The sequence below is a fragment of the Spodoptera frugiperda genome, chromosome 30 (assembly GCF_023101765.2).
Source record: "Spodoptera frugiperda isolate SF20-4 chromosome 30, AGI-APGP_CSIRO_Sfru_2.0, whole genome shotgun sequence".
In the NCBI taxonomy this organism is placed as follows: domain Eukaryota; kingdom Metazoa; phylum Arthropoda; class Insecta; order Lepidoptera; family Noctuidae; genus Spodoptera; species Spodoptera frugiperda.
Genome location: NC_064241.1, coordinates 9,409,648 through 9,431,877, shown reverse-complemented (window position 1 = coordinate 9,431,877; position 22,230 = coordinate 9,409,648). Strand labels below are relative to the sequence as shown.

Genomic DNA, 22,230 nt, shown 5'->3' with positions numbered 1-22,230 from the left:
CACTGTCTTTCTCGTCACAAAAATATTTTAGTATCATGTATAAAACTAAAATAAATTAGAAATATTATACGAATGGAGAGAATAATCAATTAATTATCTTATAGAATAGTAAAAAAAAATATTATTCTATTTCATACACTTCTCCAATGTTCTTCATTAATCATTTGCATAGACAGTAGAATGTTCGATCATCACTATTTTATTTTGACAGCAAATTCATAGACAAAAGATAACTGTCAAAGAACTGTCTTATTGTCGCAGGGCTACTAATTTGAGGTTACTTCCTTCGAATTATGCTGAAAATTCTTGCATTTATTTGAAAATAGTCATTATTCGTATTAAAGTAGGCGTTCAATATAAAATTTAGTAACAATGGCTACTGTATCTAGTGCACCGGCGCCAGGGATGCATCAAATTGATTTATCCAAGCTTAATTTACAGCAGTTGGCTCAACTTAAACAACAATTGGATCAAGTAAGTTTAAAAATACACAATGGTAGTATGTGCTCTGAAATATAATACGACACTTTTGCATATTTTTTTCATATTAATTTGACTGTGTACCATTTGATTATGTATCCTATTAGCTTATTAGGTTATGCATGAGTAATTCCTGTAAGAACAATTTCTATTTATTTTCTAGGAAATGTCTGTATTTCAAGATTCATTGCATACACTGAAGGTAGCTCAAGGGAAATTTATGGAATCTGGTGAATGTGTTGAGAAAATGACTCCTGAATGTAAAGGCAAGAGCATACTGGTGCCGTTGACTGGATCTATGTACATCCCTGGCTCAATAGCAGACACCGAAAATGTGCTTATTGATATAGGAACTGGATATTATGCACAGAAAGTAAGTATTGATGTCAAATATAACTATTTATTTATTTTAGCAGTGTCCCACTGCAGGGCAAGTGCCTCCCACTCATCTCTGTTTAAAGTTTTTTGCAGCCGATCCTTACAACATATGATTAATTAATTTAAAATAAAATATTTTTCTATTTACTTTCCAGGATATAGCTGGTGCTAAGGATTATTTCAAGAGGAAAGTTGCTTTTGTAACGGAACAAATGGAAAAAATTAAAGCTTTAGGTGTAGAGAAATCCAAGGTTCACAAAGCTATCTGTATGATGATTGAAATGAAGCTGCAAGCCCAGATGCAGGCAGCGAAGCCTTCGACCTCATAAATATATTATTATATACTTTATAAGAAACAATTGCTTTACCATTTTTGTCGCCTTGGAGTTGGTCTAAAGGCTTGAATATTTAAGCATTAGAATCTTGGCATTTACACCACTCAGCGTAAACAGGGTTGTTCTAATCACAAATTTGTATGAAATTATTATCTAAGCAGGATCAGATACTACAATTCACACTAACAGAATTTTTCACACATTTTGTAATCTAAGTAACATTATGTTTCATATGTAAAACACCCATTTTGATTAACCCTTTGTGTGCTGGAGTATGGATCTACATGAGACACAATGTCTATTCTATTGTTATCTTATAAATGGCATACAAAAGGTTAAACTAACCAGAGATTCTAATGTTCTCAATTAAAATAATTTTAATGTTGAAATAACAATGTGTTTCTATTAATTTAAAAAAATTGGTATTTGTATACAAAATGTGTAACAATGTTTAGTTAAATGATCACTACTTTGTTAACCTCTCTATTTCACATGAGCTAGTTTGATAAATAAATTAATATCAGTATTCTTTATTTATTTAATTCGACATTTATACTTACTCATTCTGCCTATTAATTGTTGTTTTGGTCACTATCCTTACCACAACACAATCAGCCTCCTTGGATCGGGCTCCGGCTCGACAAGCAGGAGGAACAGGGTGGTTTTTAGTTATTAAGAGTCTGACACTTCAACATCTATTGCCTCGCCCAGGGCGGGAGAGGCCATTGGTTGATTTTCCCCTCTTAAAAAAAAGGCGCCTTGGATAGATCAAAAAAAGGAAGGTGGGATAGGAAAGGATGTAGCTAGATTGCTTATAACGAAAGATTTATTCACCTAAAGAACACAAAATGTGCTAAAATTGGTCATGGATAGTGCTTTGCGGCTTTTTCTTTAACCACCTCTATTGTATTATGTAGGTATGTCTGTTTAGTATACCATACTTATAGGTAGTTAAAAAAAGCCAATTAGTGTCTTATAGGTACACTAGCGGACCCGACAGACGTTGTCCTGTCTATCTGACAATTTGTCGGATCCAATGTAAAACATTCCAAAATCAACAACTACTAATAAATTAAAAATTAATTAAAAAAACATTGTCCAGCGGACAAAATTGTGAATCTAAACCATTCTCAGATCCCCTTGAACAAACACAAAAAAATTTTATCATTAAAATCGGTCCAGTCGTTTTAGAGAAGTTCAGTGACATACACACTTACAGAAGAATTATATATATAAAGATAACCTTTAATATTTGAACCTTTAAATATAAAGACTGCCTCGATGGTTGATTGGGTCTCGGGTTCGATTCCCGGTTCGGGCGAAGTACTACTGGGCTTTTTTCGGTTTTGCGGAAATTTCTCAGTGGTAGCACGGAGTCTGGAAATGTGCCCGGTAAGTGGCATTACATGCCATAATGTGTGCCTTTGCCTACCCCTTCGGGGATTAAAGGCGTGACGATATATTATTATACATATAATTATGAAAAAAATTTGGTTATCAGCTTTTATAACTTATGGTTGGGATATAATTGACATTAACCCTTGGCGGCATACCGAGGGTAACGCAGATCCACGCGAGACTCAATGCGTTTTCTATTGTGTCTCATATATGTACGAGAGGTTAAAGGACTTAAGAAATAAAAGTAAATAACATTGTGACACCAAATGATTTATTTTTTTAATAGGCCAAAATGATAGAGCTGATGATATCTACAATAATAATGACTTATAATAAACTATCTTATAATGTATCTACAGTATGTCTTATAGTCACAAAACAATATAAACTAAATAAGGCAACGACTATTCCTTAAGTTCGTAAACAGTTTCTATTATAATGTGTCGTAAAATGAGATTTTTAATTTAAATTTCTTTTATGAACACGTGAAAAGGTGTTTGGATACAAGATAAAGTTTTAATAGTTTGTAAAAATGTACATTGATATTTTTTTAAATACAATTTCTTTTTACTTTACAGCAACATTATCCATTAATCCGCATATGTATCAAACTATCAAACAATTTACCGATCGGAAAAACTGCTATATTTCATTTATTGGTATTTCCACTTTGTCCCTCTAAGTTTATAACCCTGCTGTGGCAAGAGACTGCCTAAAATTTAGCCGTGATATTTGACCCCACTATTTTGATTTGATTGCACAGTCAACAATAGACATCCACAAATTATTTATACTAGTATAAGCCCTATCACATCAGAAAGATAGGACAAATTCCACTAGAAAACCCTAGGCAGTCTACTTTGTCATAGTAGGGTGATAGACTTGGTTAGGAAAAGCGAAACTACCTACTTTTCATTTACAATAGTTTTTGAATAACAATTACACAATTGGGCATTTATTTATTTCTGTAATTAATTTCAATATCTATTTTTACGCATCAGAGTAAAAATTTCGATTAATAATTATCTATTACAATAATTAATTAAGACAAGTATTTATGTACAATTTATTACATTACATCATTTATTATAGCAACTATAATATAACAAACTTATATCGGATTAGGATTAGTCGTGGATACCAATGTAATACGACATCGCCTTGGGCGAACACTTCGAGTTCAACAGTCAACACCATAACCCTTATATTAAACGTTCCATACACAGTATTATAAGTAAACTTACACGAACAGATCACTCGCCTGCTCGGCGAAGTCCTTATCTCAAATGGTGTAATATTCTGGAGCAAAATCGTTTGCAAGATTGCTGAGAAAATGGAAGTCTGAGGATGAGTTGGAGTTGTCCCCGGCAGGCGCGGCGTGCGTGGCCTCGTAGAACTGCTGGAACGAACCGTAGCCGTCGGCGCACTCCGCGCCGCTGTAAGCCTCGCCCGCCGCGCCTGCCGCCACGGCCTGCGCACTTGCCGCCCCGTATCCTGCTGCTTGCTGTGGGTAAGCGTTCCCATCATAATAATTCTTTGAGTAATCTGTCCCGTGCGATGCTTTCTGTCCTTCAGTAGCGTAGTAGTTATGCCCGTGATCATGTTGAGTACCTTCGTGGTAATGGTAGCCATAGTGACTATTTGCATAGCCCATATGCTCTCCAGTGTAACCCTGCGATTGATCATAACCAGGATGACCGTAAGCTACTTGATCCTTCCCATACCCTGGATATCCATAATTTTGATACATTTCGTGAGGGTACGCTTGCCTTGATGTTATACCGTTAGTAGTCCTCGTGGAAGGAGAACCTTCCTGTCGAGTATGCTGCTGATTCCGCACATAACCGTGTTGGTCAGCTGATTGTATTGCTGCACCATATCCTTCATAGTTTCTGTTACCTTGAGGATATTGTGTGAGCTTCCCAATAAATTGTTTGGAGTCCATTCGAAAGTCAGGGTGTGGTACAAATTGTCCAGGTGGCGCATTACCGCGGATAACGTAGGGAGGCATTGCATTGGGCACAGATTGGGGGTGTGGCGGCCCCGGTGGAGCATTTGGAGGTGATGGTCTAGGATAATGACCCAATGGACTTGGATGCATACTAGAGGGAGTCCCTGGCGTTGAAGAAGGTGTCAAGTTGACCGATGAGAATTTCCCATTATCCGAAAGACCGGCTACGGGGCCGAGGCCATCTTTAGAGGATGATGGCGATACTTTACACGTCGCATCCAATGAAGGTGATCGCTTCCTGGATTCTTGCTTAATCCTCTTTGTCAAATTTCGAGGAGCAGCAGTCATTGCTGTGATTGGAGGGTGTCCATCTCGTGAATCGTCTTCTGCGAGTTTGTCTAAAGAGGAAGACGAAGCCACGCTAGAGGCACCATCACTTGCGAAGCTGTTGTTGTTGGTGGCACTTGGCGTATTGTTATTTCGTGTGCGTGACGCTAACTCGGGTAGATCTTCAGCTGGAGAACAAAGAGCGCCGGGTGGCAGTTCGCATCCTTGACAACTCTTTTTGCCAGATAACGGTCCGTCATCATCCAAAAATTTGTCGAGGCCTGTTTTGGAACTTTTGCCACCTTCTGAAGTAGTGGAGTCTTTGTCATCACCATCTTCTGTCTTGCTAAGTGTTTGCCTCTTGTGCTTCATGCGTCTGTTTTGGAACCAAACTTTGACCTGTAGACAAAAACAGTAGGTAAATTAAATTAAATTCCACTTATGTACATTAACATATGTATTTGGCGATATTGAATCGATGTTCGTTCATGCTGCAAAGTATGAGTCATTGAATTGATGCGCAAGTGTTCTAATAGATGGCGCTACACATCACAGGCTTTGACTATCACTTGCATAGGTACCCACTTGATAATATCCCTAAACAGCCAACTCCCCGAGTTGTTGTCAATTGTCTACATTATTTTGTCGTAACTTTGTTGTTGATACATTACCTGTCTTTCAGTGAGGTCTAGCGAAGCTGCTATCTCAATTCTTCTCGGCCGGCAAAGGTACTTGTTGAAGTGGAACTCCTTCTCCAATTCCAATAGTTGTGTGTTCGTGTAAGCAGTGCGCAGCCGTCGCGGCAATCCATTTTCTGTAATCAAAGTAATCGAACTCAATAATTGCTCGAGAGTGCTTTAAAACTATTCCATTAATGTTTTACAACTTTAATTTTGCCCCATAAAATATGAACGGCACGCTTCGAATTAAATGTTATAGAATGCTATTCCTGGAAGCTTTCAATAACGTGGCTGTGGGCCGGCTCGCGGCTCGCGGGTACGCTTTCCTTTAATGTAATAACTTGATCGCATGTCAGAGCACCGCCCTTGACGCCATTGTGTCGAAACGCTGTTCTTTTTATTTTACCACAAAATACGAATTGGAATTCGAAATTCAAATTACAAAAGGGCGGCGAATAATGGGGCGATCGCGTTCGCGTGATGGCTCGGCCGCGGGGCTCGCGATGTCATCTGTGCACTGGTTGTGGGCCTTGTGTCATTCGCGATAAGGGTTATAATGTGCTGTTGGTTTTGTTGATAAGGTGGGGTCGGTTCGCGTTTGATTGACGTGTTCGTCAGGTCTCGCCGTTGCTATTGGACAAGGGCAGCTGTCAATCAAATCTAACGCAGCCCTTGGTTCTGCTTGGCTGCACTGAGGTAAATGCTGCTTTTAATTTGTAGGAGCGTACAAATAAAAGGGAATATTTAATTATTTACTTGGTAGATAGCGGTTACTTGGTATAGGCAATAAAGAATAATTTATACGGTGGAGTAAGGAGTTGTGTAAACTCAGTGCAAGTGTAATTAATTTTACCTAACGTGCTGAAGTTGGTATACTTGGTGAACATTCCTAAATGAACGGTTTACTGAACCCGAAACTCGATAGCCCTTGGTCATCCAACGAAATTATCGTGTCTTAGTATAGAGGGGTACGAAAGTGTCTACCTGTATGGAATTATTATGTGTGGTATGTCCCAAAATAATATTGAGGGATATTTCTTGGTATTAACCATATTAATTATTTTGATATTTTCTTTATTTTGTAAGTAATTAACGTCTTAATTCCAATTGAACGTTTCTACGCTCAACAACATTGGTGATTCGCCCAAGGTATTGCCCAGACTCCAAGCGTGGTAATTTTTAAGATTTTTAAATTCTGCATATTGTTTTTCTATCACATTTCAACACAACATAACTTTTGTTATAACACCATCGTGTAGAAACAAACCCCGGAATTATGTGCACGCGTATACCAGGATGAATGTGCGAAAGATGCAAGTTGGTAAGTTTTTGCGCTACGGCATAATAAGCATGATTATGCGGGCTCGAGAGTTCGTATAATGTTCGCATTATCTACGTGTACACTTCCGAACCACTGAACAACCATTTTTGATGGTCGCGTCCCCTTATTTTCCTATTCTTGCTTGTTGGTGTTAAGCTTCATGAATATTTGCTTCAATTCAATCGTTGGTGTTCAATGGATCATTCATTTTGGTCGTCCAATAGTGTTGTTATTTATGTTCCATGGTGTAAAGTTTCCTTGTTCTACAAGGAATTTTGGTAATTCATATTACTATTAAAACGAAACTATTACTATTTAAGTTTATCCCCTTTCTGTATGTAGAACTTCCACAAGCAGCAGTAAAACCAGTTTGAAATTAATAAATATCTAAGCACGAACATCAATAACAGGTTACTCAATCAATCACGATCGGCTATTTAGATTTTATTTTTGCATACTCCCACGCTACCGTACGAGCCAATCTCAAAGGTCGGACGTATTAAATTATGAAGGAATGTAAATATTTCTTTATTGCGCACCCCTGTCTTGTCTACAGCATGTAGGTAACAAATGATTGCCAAGTAGGTTGTTTAACCCTCCGGTCGCGGACAGGGTACGTTAGACCGAAGATTTACTGCGGATTAGGGGTCACTACATCGGTCAAGTCAAGAGTCCGCTTGTCCGCACTTAATTTGATAATATCACTGTAGCCCGTGTTCGAATTGAATTATTGTTTTGTAAGTGTGAGTTGACTTCTGTAAGTCATTTTTAAGTTTGTATATCAAGAATTCAAGAATTTTAACCACTTCTTGGCGAAAAGTATCACGCATTTGAAAGTTATTGAGATACATTTTAATTTCCACACATCATAATATAAAAATCACAATTCAATAATCGAAGAGAATTGTTACCAGGTTTAAGTATGTGAGGATCAATATTTTTATGTCTACTTATTTTCTCACAACTAAGATTTGATAAAAGAAAATCAACGCACAATGAACAACAATAGACCAAACAGGTAGCCGGTAGCCGTAAAGCTAAACATTTGATCCCCGACGTGTAAACGTAATGTAACAAGCAGTTGTAAACAATTTGCGGAGTTGCCGAGAGCACTCCCTCGGGCAACTTTAAATAATTAATCAAGAGCTGGTAAAGGATTAATGCGGTGGCCAGTTGGTGGTTGGATGCCATTAGAGATCGTTCGATGCCCCTGCGAGGGCCGGAGAGACTAAATGCTGCGGTCACATTATTTGTGTCGGAGGCGCGAGGTATCGAGGGTTGCTACTGCTTAATTGGTTTTCTTAACATGTGGATGTGACATGGAATTACTGTAAAATATTCTAATAAGCTGGATTAAGTTTACCAATAAATTAAATTTTAGTTCCACTAATTTATTTTTTTAAGAATGACACTGAGTTTGGATTAGAGTTCCAACTAATAAATAGTTTTTCACTTTCTCATGTTTTAGTTTCTGTTCATGTATTTGGAAAAAAATACGGTACGCTAAAACGTATAAAAATACGCGTAAAACGTATAAAAATAAATGGTAGCCATAAGACGTGTACAACAGATTCTAGTAGCGTTATTCACACATGCGGATTCTGAAAGTAAATACAAGTTTGACAATAAAGTGAGTGTAAGCACAAGTCGCGTGCCACACACTGATGCTGATGATAAAGTACCAAACATTTATTTTGAATGTTGCCACTGCAACGGAAAAGTTACCGCGCGAGGGGTTCCCACCAAGAATTATTACGTTATGAGGTGTGAAAGGCATAAATGTAAAAATTCAATATTTCAAAAGAAAAAGCCAAAATTTTTCCGCAATTTCTTGCCAGTAACAATGTCGTTTGACGCGATATGGGGAAAAATGATCCAGTGTGATATTACTTTGTTTACTTGCAAGATTTAACATAATACACACTCGTGTAAAGCGTTCGAGTTTGATACGATCATCGACAGTACATTAGACGTAACATGAATTACTTGAACTGCAGAAATAAACAAAATCAATATTGATGCTGGGTGCTTACAGAAGAAATTGGTTACTTTTGGCAAACAAATGATTAAACAAGTCGTGTAATAAGATAGAAGACTGTCGCCAAAGTAAAGTTTATCTTCCGTCAAAATAAATGGTAAGCAATCGAGTCGGTTATCAATTTGTAGTCGAGTGTGTCAATGTCGCAACAATCGATCATGTTGTGTCGGATTTGTATTTTTCCGATTAGCCGGCTGTATCGGGGCCCTGTTTGACATTGTCGCATCAATTATAAGCGTGGATTACTCCGAGACAGATCTAAGACGGTTCAATTTCGTTTCGGTGCGGGGAAGTACGGCGGGGCTCCGTTCTCCGTGAAGGGTGATATCAGGAAGTGACTCGAGATTGCCTTATCAGGGCTTGATGAAGGCCTGATGCTACCCATTATGCACGCTTCGGAAAGATCCGCTCGTGTTTCGATGTAAGCTTTTAAGATAAGTTTACTTGAACCTTTTTCTACTTCAACTTACTTTTAGAGAATTGAACACTTCTGTATACTATTTTTCTGTATGCTGCCATTTGTAAAGTTACTGTTTTGATAAAGAATAAAGTAACAAACTAATAAACTATTGAATTATGGGTGTCTACGCCGTAGCGCGTAGCACGTAGCGGGCTACGTACGTAGTATTTGGATAATTAAAGTGGTATTCAGAAACAGGTACTTCCACCCTTTAGGAAAGTTTGTGTTCACGTTAAGTTTGTTGGAAATGTAACGAGTGTCGGATTGTGCTGGTCCCAAATCCATTTGGGTGATACAGAAGGTTATTAAAAGTTGTCGTTCAGACAGGCGGCGCGAGTTTGGAGCACTTTGACAGCCCGTCCCCGGGGAATGCGGTTCGATTCTGACGACTAGGAAATTTCATTAATCCCGTTATTAAGAAGTTCTATTTTCCTAATCGTTTGTTTTAAGTTTTGAAATTGTTTTGTTTTGGTTTTACGGTACCAAGGAAACATAGGCGTATTGCAATAAACATATTTTATGACGACTTATTAACATTTGGTAGGATTAAAAACAAAAAACGCAACCCTCTAACCTTAAAAACAAACATGGAGCGACATTTTTCGTTGACTTATTGCGACATTTACTATCTTTATTAGCCGGCCGATGATAAACTCTACGGGAATATGCAAAGCGTTTTAAGACTGGCGGTATTTAATTGCCCTTGAAAGGGGGCGACAAAAAATAAACGATGCTCGGGTATAAATAACCGTGCACTTTTCATAATCGCAATTGTCGCCCGGAGAATATTTAGTGCGCCGTAAAACTCGACCGATTGCGATCCTTGGGGATGCGTGGGGTAGGTTAATAGTGGAGGGGAACACTCTTAACGAGATGCAAGTGCAAGACCTTATCGACTCCTTAAAAATGACAGGTACCTCGATGTCTTATTGGATGGGGTGGCGAAATGTTTATTGACGTCGACGTTACGGGATGATTTGATTTCATGATTAATGGCTTTGTTACGCTGATGCGTTACACATTAAAAATTGGCTTTGAAATTAAAACACCCAATATTTGACCATGTATAGCAGCATACGTGTTATAACTATTTCAAAAATTAGATAGCTATTGTGCTTGTTACAGTACTAAGTATTTTAGCGAAAATTTCACTAACGATTGAAAACAAAACCAACCATTTTGTTTAGATTTAAAAGCAAGATTAACTTGATACAAAATTTCCTTGAGAAAATAAATTCGTTAACGTTAACTTAATTCGTATTTTCCATAAACAGTTTAGAAACAAAGACAGCGGTTTATAGGAAGTTAAAACCCACAAAGAAGCGGGGAAGGCAGGCGGCGGGGAATAAATTTTATTTATCAAATAAAAAGGATGGTTCGCTCGTTTTTCACCGCTACAGACATTATCGCTTCTTTTAATTATTATCCCGCCGATATTTATGCGAAGTACACTATGCCTCCTCTCGTACTTGCCCGATGCGTAACGCAAAAAATTAGGGTTCCGTAGTGCCGTTATAAATCCCACCCTTAAATGGTGCGACTATTAAAAGTAGATTTTCCCCGGAGCCCTCCACACGATTTTGGAAAATAATTTAAACGTAGCTCGTCGTACTTGTTATGATTGATATTTTACCATACGCGTTGCAAATACGTTGGTGCCTCCACTGTATAATTTTGCATTAATTTGCATTACTTGTTTCGTAAATAAAATTCGATGGATTTTGAGAGCAATTAAATCTGGTTTTTGTTAAACTCTTTCTTTGTGAGTAATAAAAGTTTGCATACGTAAATATAGGTCATAGCCTATGTGGTTTTACATATACACTTTATAGTTTACGTCATTTCCAACTGTTAAGTGCACTATTGCATGTCTAGGTATATGGGTCTACATATAATTATAAAAAAATAAACGAACATTTTAATTCTGGTAGGGAGGCGCCCTAGCCACGCGGCCTTAAGGAAATGAAGGAAAAAAGCGGCGGAAGCTGCGGCCCCCTCCCCTCCGAGCTTCCTACGTACCCCGCAGACACCTTGCGGCTTTTTAAATGGAAATTTATTGTTAAACACTTCGTCAGACGAAGAGCCGAACGCTTAACAATATGCCTAGTCGCGGCCTCGCTTCGTTCGCAGCCCTTTGTTTGAATATGCTGACCTCACAACAAAGTTAGCTTTTGATTCGACGCGAAGTTATCCATCGAGTTATGTAAGACTCGTGTTTATTGTAAAACATTGAGAAATTCCAAAAATAGCTATCAAAATGATTAGCCAGACATTTTTGGAGTAAGTTTTTCGACCGAATTTAAATGAGTTTATCTAAGCAGGGTAAGTGAACTCGTTCAAAAGTCGCAACTCTTAGCGAGTTCATAAAATTCACTCCAACCAAATAGCTGGCCGCGTTCCCCACAATTGAAAAGCGCGGGGGAGCTCCGGCGGGCAGATAGGGCACTTACTGTAAAAGTTAAAGCTAATTGCCCTTAAGACATATTTTTAATTTCATTGCTCATTCCTTCTTTCTTAGTGTTTGTCGGAGTTCACTAACTCTTGGTCCCGACGAGATTGCAAGGGTAGCTGTAATTGCCATTTTTACGAGATAAGGTCACAACTTTGAATGTCGAACATATTTTATGCCGCGTTCAGGGTGATTTTCAAGTAAAGCAAAATATTTATTTCACATTTAAAGTGAAATTTGAAACGTAGTAAGAAATAAATTCCAACGTGATTGCTCCAATAAAAACTTAAATGGTTTGGTTCTAGACGTGACGTAGTGATAAAACTATTTTTAAAGTTTTATTTGAACATTTGGTGATATAAATGGAACATTTAGACAGACAAATTAGTTACGATTACATTGGCTATCCGAGTGTCTAGTGAGATTGTATTACGAATAAAAATAAAAAGATTTTTCGAGTAAAATCATTTCGTACTGACATCATAAATTAGATAATTTATAAAGAAGAGAACAGATCTGAAGCAAGCATGTCTTTCATATTTTTTGTGTGTTGATCCTTGCTTCTGGTTCGTGGTTCCCAGAGGAGCAGTTCTTGGGAGCACGTGGCACAATACCACAAAGCGGTGGCCAGTAGCCGCCGTCCTTTGTGCCCGTCTTACCATTCATTCAATCTGTCATTTCATTTTCATAAATGAATCATTCTTCATTTGAATTCGGAGGTTTTTTCTTGGCCGCTGACCTGCCCACCGCGGGGGTCGCCGCAATGACTGATGATATTTTAATGGTTTATTTTTCTTTAACATTGTTATCACTAACTATTGTAGTTGGTAGCTAGCGGCGTGTGTGGATCTACAAAGAGGTTTTTTGGATGTTTGAAGAATTTGAAGCCTAACTGTTTTGGTTGGTAGGTTTTTCAACATTTTAGTATCAACAATTTAAAGTTTAATGAGAAAAAATACAATATTTCTAAATAACGGTTGCATTTACCTTACTTCTTTAATGTATCGGTAACATCGGGTTTCTTTGACCCTAGGAGGTAACTTTAACCCAAATTCTATAACCAATAGGAATCCAGAACAAAGCGTATATTAGTTTTTCATTGGTCTATAAGTTTGGGTCAAAGTTACCCCCTAGGGTCAAAGAAACCCGATCTTACGGCACATGTTCACGTACTTAAAGTTTGTAAATTGCGCACGGTAATAGTAACAATGTAAAAGTAAGGGACTATTGTCAGTAATTTTAAATTTATTAAATGAATAACAGAAGCGAGCACCGCTTTGCCTGAACATTACAGTTAAGAACTCAAACAATAATGTTCAGTATCTGTTAAATGGGCTAAATCTGTTACATTTAAGAAGTAATATTTTAATAAACAAAACAATGGAGATTTGAACCGGTAGCTTGACACAGAAGCTACAGAAGTCAGCTGTCAATAGATGTCGCTGACAGCGCTGATGAATGAGCGCGACCGTTACGTGCGCCTGCGCAGTCGCCCGCCGTCATTAACTACACAGAATAAATAGAAACAGAAGGTTCAAATCATATTATGAAGCGGTATAAATCGTATCCGATATTAAGACAAGGCAATAAAATTGTATTTATTGTAGCGTATAAAGTACGTAGATGACGCTACTGGTATATAAGGTAATATTAAAAATCTACTGATATAGGTGCAATAAAAGCTCTAACGTTTTATGGTCATAATTTTGCAAACGGCAGAGGAAACATGACTTTACGCAGAGTCACTTATTCTAGAAACTCATTGTGATATTGACTAAGATATGACTAAGCGATGTGAACCTTCTGTTTCAAGTCTAAATATTATATTCTTTGTTCGTTGAAGGCAGAGATTAAAAGAAACAATCCGCGCGCTGTCCGAGACAACGGAACGGAAGTCTATACATGCGCCGGCATTCAACGTTTTATCTATTTTTTTTTTATAATTTAGCCTTTGTTGGTAGGTAATTGTTTGAAATTATTTTTAGTCACCAGATAGGTATACTCAGTAATTGCTCAGCCTTAAAATTTGTGCAAAAATATGAGAAGGATTGATGAGATTTTTAGTGCCTATTGCATAAGTGAATTTGAGAATGTGACGACACATATTTCATTTAAACCTACTTTTTAGGGATGTGAAATAGTATATATTATCCCACCCAAAACATAAATGTGAAAGGCTGCCAAGTTCGATAATATTGGAATGCTTCGCCTATAAAAGAAGTGAGATCTAAATAAGTACCAAGTTCCATACACAGACCTCAGTTAAAAATGATATAACAAGTTGGCAAGTTTTCACACACTTTGTTATAAACCTACTAAACGCAATGAGTATATAATTTTCTATTAAAACTTGCCAAGTTATATCATTTTTAACTGAAGTCTGTGTATGGAACTTGGTACTTATTTAGATCTCACTTCTTTTATAGGCGAAGCATTCCAATATTATCGAACTTGGCAGCCTTTCACATTTATGTGTGTGCCATATTCAAATACACTTTCTTCTTCAAAGAATAAGTACATAGGTGTACTCAATAACATACTACACAAAATGACATGTCAAAATGACAGACTTTTATTTTTTGATACTAATAAATTTATTAGTAATCTTATATTTAACAAGAAAGGTATACACCTTTCAAAAAAATGTAGGCAGAAAATTGCTATACTTATAGCAAATAATATTAACACTGTTATAACTAATATAACAGATAGTAGTTGTAGTGACAAATCTGTGCTGTCTAGAGTGTCTAACAGCACAGAGACACTAGGTTTAAACTAGATTATAAGACAACAGAAGGTACCTTTATAAATCATATGAATGATAAGGTAAATTCTGGCAGTATAAAACTATTTCAAAATAATTATACACAGGAGCAGCACAACCTTAAATTATTTTATATTAACATTCAAGGCTGTTCCTCAAAAATCTTAGAATTAGAGCTGTTTTTAGAACAAACTAAGTTTGATTTAATTTGTCTATCAGAGCATTGGTTAAAGGAGGACCAACTAACATCTTTAAATCTAGAAAACTACAATGTAATTAGTAATTTCAGTAGAAAACAAATATTACATGGTGGGTCCCTAATATTAGTTAAAAATAGTATTAAATCTAAAGAAAGGAAAGACATTGTAGCACTGTCAGTTGAACACACCATTGAGTTGTCCTGTGTTGAGCTGGATAGACATGTTGTAGTTTGTGTTTATAGACCACCTAATTATCAGAATCTTCCTTTATCTGATTCTGTCATGGAGGATGTTTTAAGAAAGGTTTCTACTAGTCACAAGTCAATAATTGTTTGTGGCGATTTCAATATTAATTTATTAGAAAATAGTACAAGCAGTATGGAATTGTTAAATTTGTTTGGATCATTTAATTTAAAAAATGTTTTTTAGAACCAACTAGAATAACATCCTCGACCGCCACCTGCATTGATAATGTTTTTTGTAATTGTGATTACAAAGAAAAACATATTATAAATAGCTTGCCATCCGACCACTGTGGACTGATGGTTGCGTATAGCTCTTATTTACCTTTGCTGAAAACTCAAATAAGATTTAGACAAACTACATTTCATTTATTTTTGTGAGGTTTATTTTCTTTTTTTCTTATTTTACTTTACTTTGACTAAATACAAACCTTCGTAACGAATTTTAGGTCGGTACGACCATTGGAAGATATAGATATTTTTTTGTTTTAGTTCCTTAGGGGTATGAATTTACACCTTCATTATTTTTAAAACCGACTCACACTTGGCCATTTTCAGATTTTTTCCTTTACCTTGACCTAAAGACCTACCTCCATGCCAAATTTCAAGTCAATACGACCATTGGAAGTGGTCTAGGTTTTTGATGAGTGAGTCAGTCAGTGAGTGTATAGTAAAAATAGCGATTTTCTGACGTCGATATCTCAAGACCTACAATAGGCACATTTATGAAATTTTGTATTTTAGATAAGTAAGTAGATCTCAACAGATACTAGAAATTTCATATGCGTAGATAAAATAGATTTTGAGTTATAGGTGGGTCGAACTTGGCCCGAAATGGTTCGTGTAATATAACCCACGGCCGGTGTGTCGGTTTTTTGCTCGAACTTGGCGGACACACTGCCGTGTGTCTAGATGTTGTTTGTATCAGAAATCACTGTTGTGTGAAGGTTTTAGGTCTTCTTATAAAATGGCTGTATGAATGACAAAACCTTCAATGCCTCTATTTTACAGAATACCAATTACAATTTTTATTACGTAAATATTATTTATTACACGGGACTTACAACATAAATGAAAAGTGTGTGTACTTTGTACAGTGGCATTACCTATCATAATATGCACCACAGCCTACCCCTTCGGGGATAAAAAGCGTGACGATATGTATGTATATTGCAATTTTTAAGCTGCGATCTGCATCCCGCCTGACAAGCATGGGGATTATTGCAAATCTGTCTTATGTAGGCCAATGGTCCAGCAGTAGACTATCAAACCTATTAATGACAATGAATAGTGTGTGATCCTTCATGGAGACACATTCATGATAATGTTGCATACTCATTCATGTTTCTCCACCGGACAAGCAACGGTCGACCGTCAGAACGAAAATAACGCGAAATAAAAACTCGTTTTAATTTTAAACGCTTTGACATTTGTCTACACAAGCGCACTATATCCGATCTTTTGTTTTTTTTTCGACTTCGAAGTTATTTTCGCGTCTGTCTGACAAGGTGTCGATGGATGAGTCAGTGAGGACTTTCCGGACACTGGATTGTATTGACGTGAGCGTTTCGTCTGTGCTGGAAACTAGATTGTGCTATGAAAATGTTCTGTAGTGCATCTGTTGAAATTGAGTTATTGATTCTAGAATACAGCAAAATTTTGCTGTTTAGGTTAACTTGATTTCTATTTCGTTATCTGTTTTAATGAACGTCGCTCCCTGACTTGAGTTTTGTGTCAGCACTGTGCAATTTTCTCTTTAAATTGTTTATCTCGATCGGAATATCACATCGACTTTTGTGTCTAAATTCATGCTACTTTCGACTATGAATATGATACTAGGTACTCTGAATAAGTAACATATACCTACATATTCAAAAGATTACACAAGTTGGAAATAGTATATATTTCGCCCTCACCTATAATAACGATGTAAGCAGAAATAGAAAGTATTTCATCGCCTTTGGACCCCCAAAGGCGCAGAAATACTTTGGAAATGTACCCACATTTAATGGAATTAGCATCTATTTTTATAAGTTGCTGTTCCATGTTGTTAACACATGAACTTACAAAATGATATCGAAATGACATTTTGTTTTTATTTGTTTAGATGTTAAGGGCTAAAAACACAGTTCGGTCTCGTCTGTCGCTGCGTCAGACGCGGTGACGATTGATGCGCGGGCGACGCGTCCTGCTGTCACAAACACATACATAACACGTTATTCCGACATTTTATACAATTCGATAGAAATACGTCAACGTTGTCCCGACATTTTGTGTCAAAAATAACACGCGTTGTAGCATTTTTTGATCGCTTGACGATTTGGAACGATTATCCGGTAGCCTGTTACTAAGTAGTTTTAAAAATCTAAGTAAAAATCAATATATTTCTCAACGTTTCTTCTCAGATTTGTGTCAAAATTTATATACACTGTAGGTAACAGTTTTCATTGTCTTTTTATATTCGAGGTTCCTACTAAAACACCATAAACATGGATGTAACACTTACTTACATACAACGCAATGATTTGCAATTACTATTGATACTCAAACATTGCCAATCAAACATGATGTAAGGGGCGTTACATAACAGTATCAAATACCAGCCTCTTCTGACGTAAAGCCTCCTATGCCTATACATTTTATATGCCCCCAATGTGCTTAGAAAACTTTTTATTGCAGCAAATAATAGGATTCATATTCACAGTTCGGTCGTATTCGTAAAGTTTGGCGTGGTCGCGTCTGTGCGACATAGTCGAAAACTTTCTAACATTCGGATGTAATGCGACTAAGTCGCATCGTGAATGGGCAGCATGTTTTGTTCTAGTATAATAGGTATGATTGTATATCGTTTGTCGATAACATTTCTTACTTCGTTTAGGTATTTATTACTATAGTGAGGTGAAAGATAAAGAAAGAATGTTGGTAAACGAATGTTGATAAAGTTGGTTACTCACGAAATGTGTACGATAGGAATTTAAACGTGCATCAGTCTATTTTTAGAATCGAGATACGGATTGATATACAAACAAATTGGTATGTAGTTGCTAGAATATTGTCATCATAAGTTTCTTAAGATATTCTTAATAATAGAGATTTTTTATGGAAACCTCAGGAGGTCCAGTGACCTCAACCACATGGTAACTATTTTACAAACTTAAGCCGTTATCAGAGTACAAAATCTGTAGTTTATAATGGCGAAAGTTAGGCAACTATTAAGTGGTGGCACAACATTTAAGTGGCCATCAAACCGTGCTTAGATGGCAATAAGTTAGTATCAAACTTGTTTCGGGACAGGCTTCATTAAGGGGACAACGGGGCAATGCATGGCGTGACGTACGGTGGTCAACTCGCCAACTCGGCCCGTTAGATGCAAGTGTCGCACATTGAGTGGACGCGGCCTCACTGGACCAACTTTCCTCTTGAATATTCCTCCGGCGCCGCCTCCACTTGTTTATGGAGGCAGTTTCGCCCCTGTTTTTGTGGTTTTGCAAGTTAGTGCGAATGGCCGGTTGAGTGTCGCCCTGCAAGATTTAGATACCGAATTATAGGGCGACGCTTAATAGCTCGACCTAAACTTTAAATATTTTATACTGACCCAATGTTGGTGACAGATTAACGGAATAGGGGAATATTGAAAAGTGGTGTCCTACAAAGTACCTACAAAACGTCATACGCGTATTTTACTTTTAAGTAGTTTTCAAATCTTTATTGATTGATTAAAAGTAAAGTAACTTTAATATCCACAAGAATATTAAAAAGCTTTGTTCCTTACTACCTATATAGATAATAACATGTATAAATGGTGGTTTCAAAGTCTTTTCCTTGCTAAGACCTTCTGTTTATGGTAGATTGACAGGAGAAGTATCCAGTACCCATCATTTATTGAATAATCGACGTCAATTCAAGGGATTAACACATTATTGCCACACTTAAGTAAGATTACGACGTGAGCATTGTGTTTGTAAAGACAATATTTGTTAGGCAAACATTGAGGGTCGAAGGGCGTTAGTTGCCCATAACATGGAACGCCGTGGGGTAGTAAGCGCAAGTCACTCATATCAATATCATGCCGTGCCGGGGGCATGGGGGCTTAGCCTCGTTTTGTTTCACCACTTTTTGCCAAACTTGTGGAGTTGTGGCTCCGTTTTAAACTTTCCTGCAAGAGTTATCGTTACAAAATGATATGGTTTCGGTACAAGGGTTGCTGATAAAAACATCCCATCAAAAACATCCTGTAAAAAACCCAAGTCTCGCAGCTCAGTCTTTCTACCGTCAAAAGTTGTGAGATCCATGTAATACCAAGTCGGTTAATCTATTTAGTGTCTACTTGAAGGACCTTCTGTCTTAAGTTATTACATAAGTTATTATCATGCCAATATTAAAAATATTTAACGTTTTAAACAAATAGATCGACTTGGACATCGCTTGATTTGATTATTAGTATGTATCACACTACACAGCACGACGGGCCAGCGACCAACAGGAACGAGAGTTTCAATCGCGTGAGGCGCGAGAGACTAAAGAATCTAATATAATATTGTAATATTCATTTTGTTTTCATGCGATGTCCAAGTCGATCTATTTGTTTAAAACGTTAAATATTTTTAATATTGGCATGATAATAACTTATGTAATAACTTAAGACAGAAGGTCCTTCAAGTAGACACTAAATAGATTAACCGACTTGGTATTACATGGATCTCACAACTTTTGACGGTAGAAAGACTGAGCTGCGAGACTTGGGTTTTTTACAGGATGTTTTTGATGGGATCTCACTTCTTTTTGTAGAGCCTTTCTTTTTGATACCATCTACTTCTAACGAATTTTGTTAAAGGTCTTATGATATTTTCTTATTTTTATATGTAGTCTTCCTCTTTTTCTTTTCCGGTACTACTTCTTGAGCTTCAGCCACAGTTTTTCTCAAAGCCCATTCCCTGTCTCTATGTGCTTTTCTCGGAGGCTTTGATGTTATAATATATTGTTTTATTAGATCTTCGTACTTCAAGACATGTCCAATCATGTGTTTTTCATTACGTCGACCATTTTACAAGTAATAATGTTGTTCAGTTTCATGGGCTAAACACACCCTTACCCACCCTATACCCCCTCCCTTGCCTCATATGGTAGGTACCTATCTACACCTATTAAATTTATAACCACCACCAACCACCAACTGCATAAATAACTTTGTAATCCCATATATTTATATGGGATTACAAAGTTATTGATGCAGTTGGTGTATTTGGAAAACTGGACCGAAATTACAAAATATTTAAGTTTTCCTATGATTAAGACACTAAACTCTATATGTATTCCAAATATGAAGCTTCTAAGTCTGCTAGAAGTGCCTTGGACTTTTGATGATCGGTGAGTCAGTGAGTGACAAAATTTAGAAACTTTAACAAGTTGTCATTCTTAAACTACTGGTTCAAATTGACTGAAATTTTAAATATTCCGTGTTTATACAATGCCGGATTAGTTACTGAAGATTCAGGTTTCTTGCTTTATCCACAACCGAATTATAGGGGGTCGAAAAAGGCCCGAATTGCTTCGAGAAAAGGATGGTACGGCCGTGCCGCTTTTTTTTTGCTCGACTTGGCGGGGGCACTGCCGTGCCCCCAGATAGTGTTATAAAAATAAATAATTTGTTAAGAAGTGAACCTTATAAATGGTTTAGTACAGCAATGTGTTACTTTATTATATTTCAAAACTATGGATGTATAGCAAACAAAAAGTAATGCTGGCCAAAAACATTGCACTCACATTTGTGTACAAAGTTTCCTCTAAAAAATCTTTTTCAAAACTATCTACCTACTTGCAGTGATTACAAAGAAAAATATGTTTCGCATCAACTTTCACCTCGATATTAGTGGAGTAATGACGTCGGATGGCATACAAACGGTACCTACTCTCGGCCGGTGCACAGCTCTCAATTTTTTCCTCTATTTGTCGTAATGGCGGGGAGGGGGGGGGGACTTTCCTGCACTACTTCTACTTGTGTACAGTTCCCACTTTGACGGTAGACATCCGATTGCGGTGACGGAGCACCGTTACATTTGCATTGCATCATTGCTGGTAACGTTGGCAAAATATCGAAGCGACCACGATATTTTTTTTCAAAATATTTTACTCCTGTTGTTACTTGTCATTTAGGTAAATATTGACGGGGTTTTTGATAAGAAAATATTAACTTTGTTATAATAAATGTATAAACACATACCTAAATCCTTTTTCTTAAACTGTGGAGTTTGGGACTGTGCTCAGTATATGGCAATAGGCTCACTCTTTATATATATCTTAAAACACAAATGGTGAAAAGTGGGTGTACATTGTATAGCGGCATTACATGCCGTAATGTGCACTTGTGCCTACCCTTTCGGGGATAAAAGGCGTGACGTTGCATTGCATTGGAAACAATGTCTCAAATAACATATTTTCTACTAAAATTAAATTTAAAATTTTGAAGATGATTCAAAGCTTATTTATAGATGGCCATTAACGTTGAGTAGATTAATTTAATACACATCCGTTTTCTTAATATTTTCAATGACTGAATCCGGTTAATAATGTAGCAAAAACAGTAAGTTCATTTAAAATAATTGATGTAAAAAAATAATATTTATAAAGTAGTTTTACTTTGCATGCTGTCTATACACGACCCGCAATGATATGGCGGTTTTGACCCCAACCTCCTCTAATGCTTCTGTCTGTTTGCAAAATAAAAATCAAACGTGGTCTTATTCCTTTGTATATCGAATTATTTGACGTCATGCTCTTGAAATAATTCATTTAGCAGATATTTGATATCATATTTCGAAACATAACGAAAGATATTGAATAAAAATATCCATTCATTAGATCTCTATAAATAATTTCTGATCATAAAAATGAGAAGGTAGAGTGGTTATGAATGCGTATAATTTCTGTTAACATTAACTGCAGTTGTTGAAATAACAAAAATAAGAAATAGACTCGAAAATAAATCACGAGATTAACGTCTTCCATATTTTCTTTTATGACTTATGTCTGCGAGTGCCAGCTTTTAATTTCGCCCAGTGAACGACTTCGATTTTCCTGCAGTTTAAAAAAGTAACTTATCAGTTAAGAAGAACGAGACAGCTTTATTACTTTACTGTAGCACGAAAGAGACAAAAGAGTGCACAAGAGGGAACGAAAAATAAAACAGGGGAAGAAAGTTAAGCGTCCG

General features: G+C 36.8%; 2 protein-coding genes across 2 annotated transcripts in view; one reads left to right on the top strand and one right to left on the bottom strand.

Moving 5' to 3' along the window:
* The first annotated feature begins 237 nt into the window (after positions 1–237).
* LOC118269996 (prefoldin subunit 5) lies at positions 238–1,719 on the top strand. The gene is made up of 3 exons (XM_035585407.2): positions 238–474; positions 644–853; positions 1,014–1,719. Exons 1-3 carry the CDS (start codon positions 373–375, stop codon positions 1,185–1,187), a joined length of 486 nt encoding a protein of 161 aa, XP_035441300.1. The 5' UTR covers positions 238–372; the 3' UTR covers positions 1,188–1,719.
* Positions 1,720–2,845: 1,126 nt separating this feature from the next.
* Positions 2,846–22,230, bottom strand: part of LOC118270003 (homeotic protein proboscipedia) — a 49,183-nt gene continuing 29,798 nt past the window's right edge. The window contains exons 3-4 of the mRNA XM_035585415.2: positions 5,541–5,683; positions 2,846–5,268 (exon numbers count right to left, since the gene is read on the bottom strand). Of these exons, the coding sequence (XP_035441308.2) occupies positions 3,874–5,268; positions 5,541–5,683 (1,538 nt within the window). The 3' untranslated portion in view covers positions 2,846–3,873. The remainder of the gene's footprint in view (positions 5,269–5,540; positions 5,684–22,230) is intronic.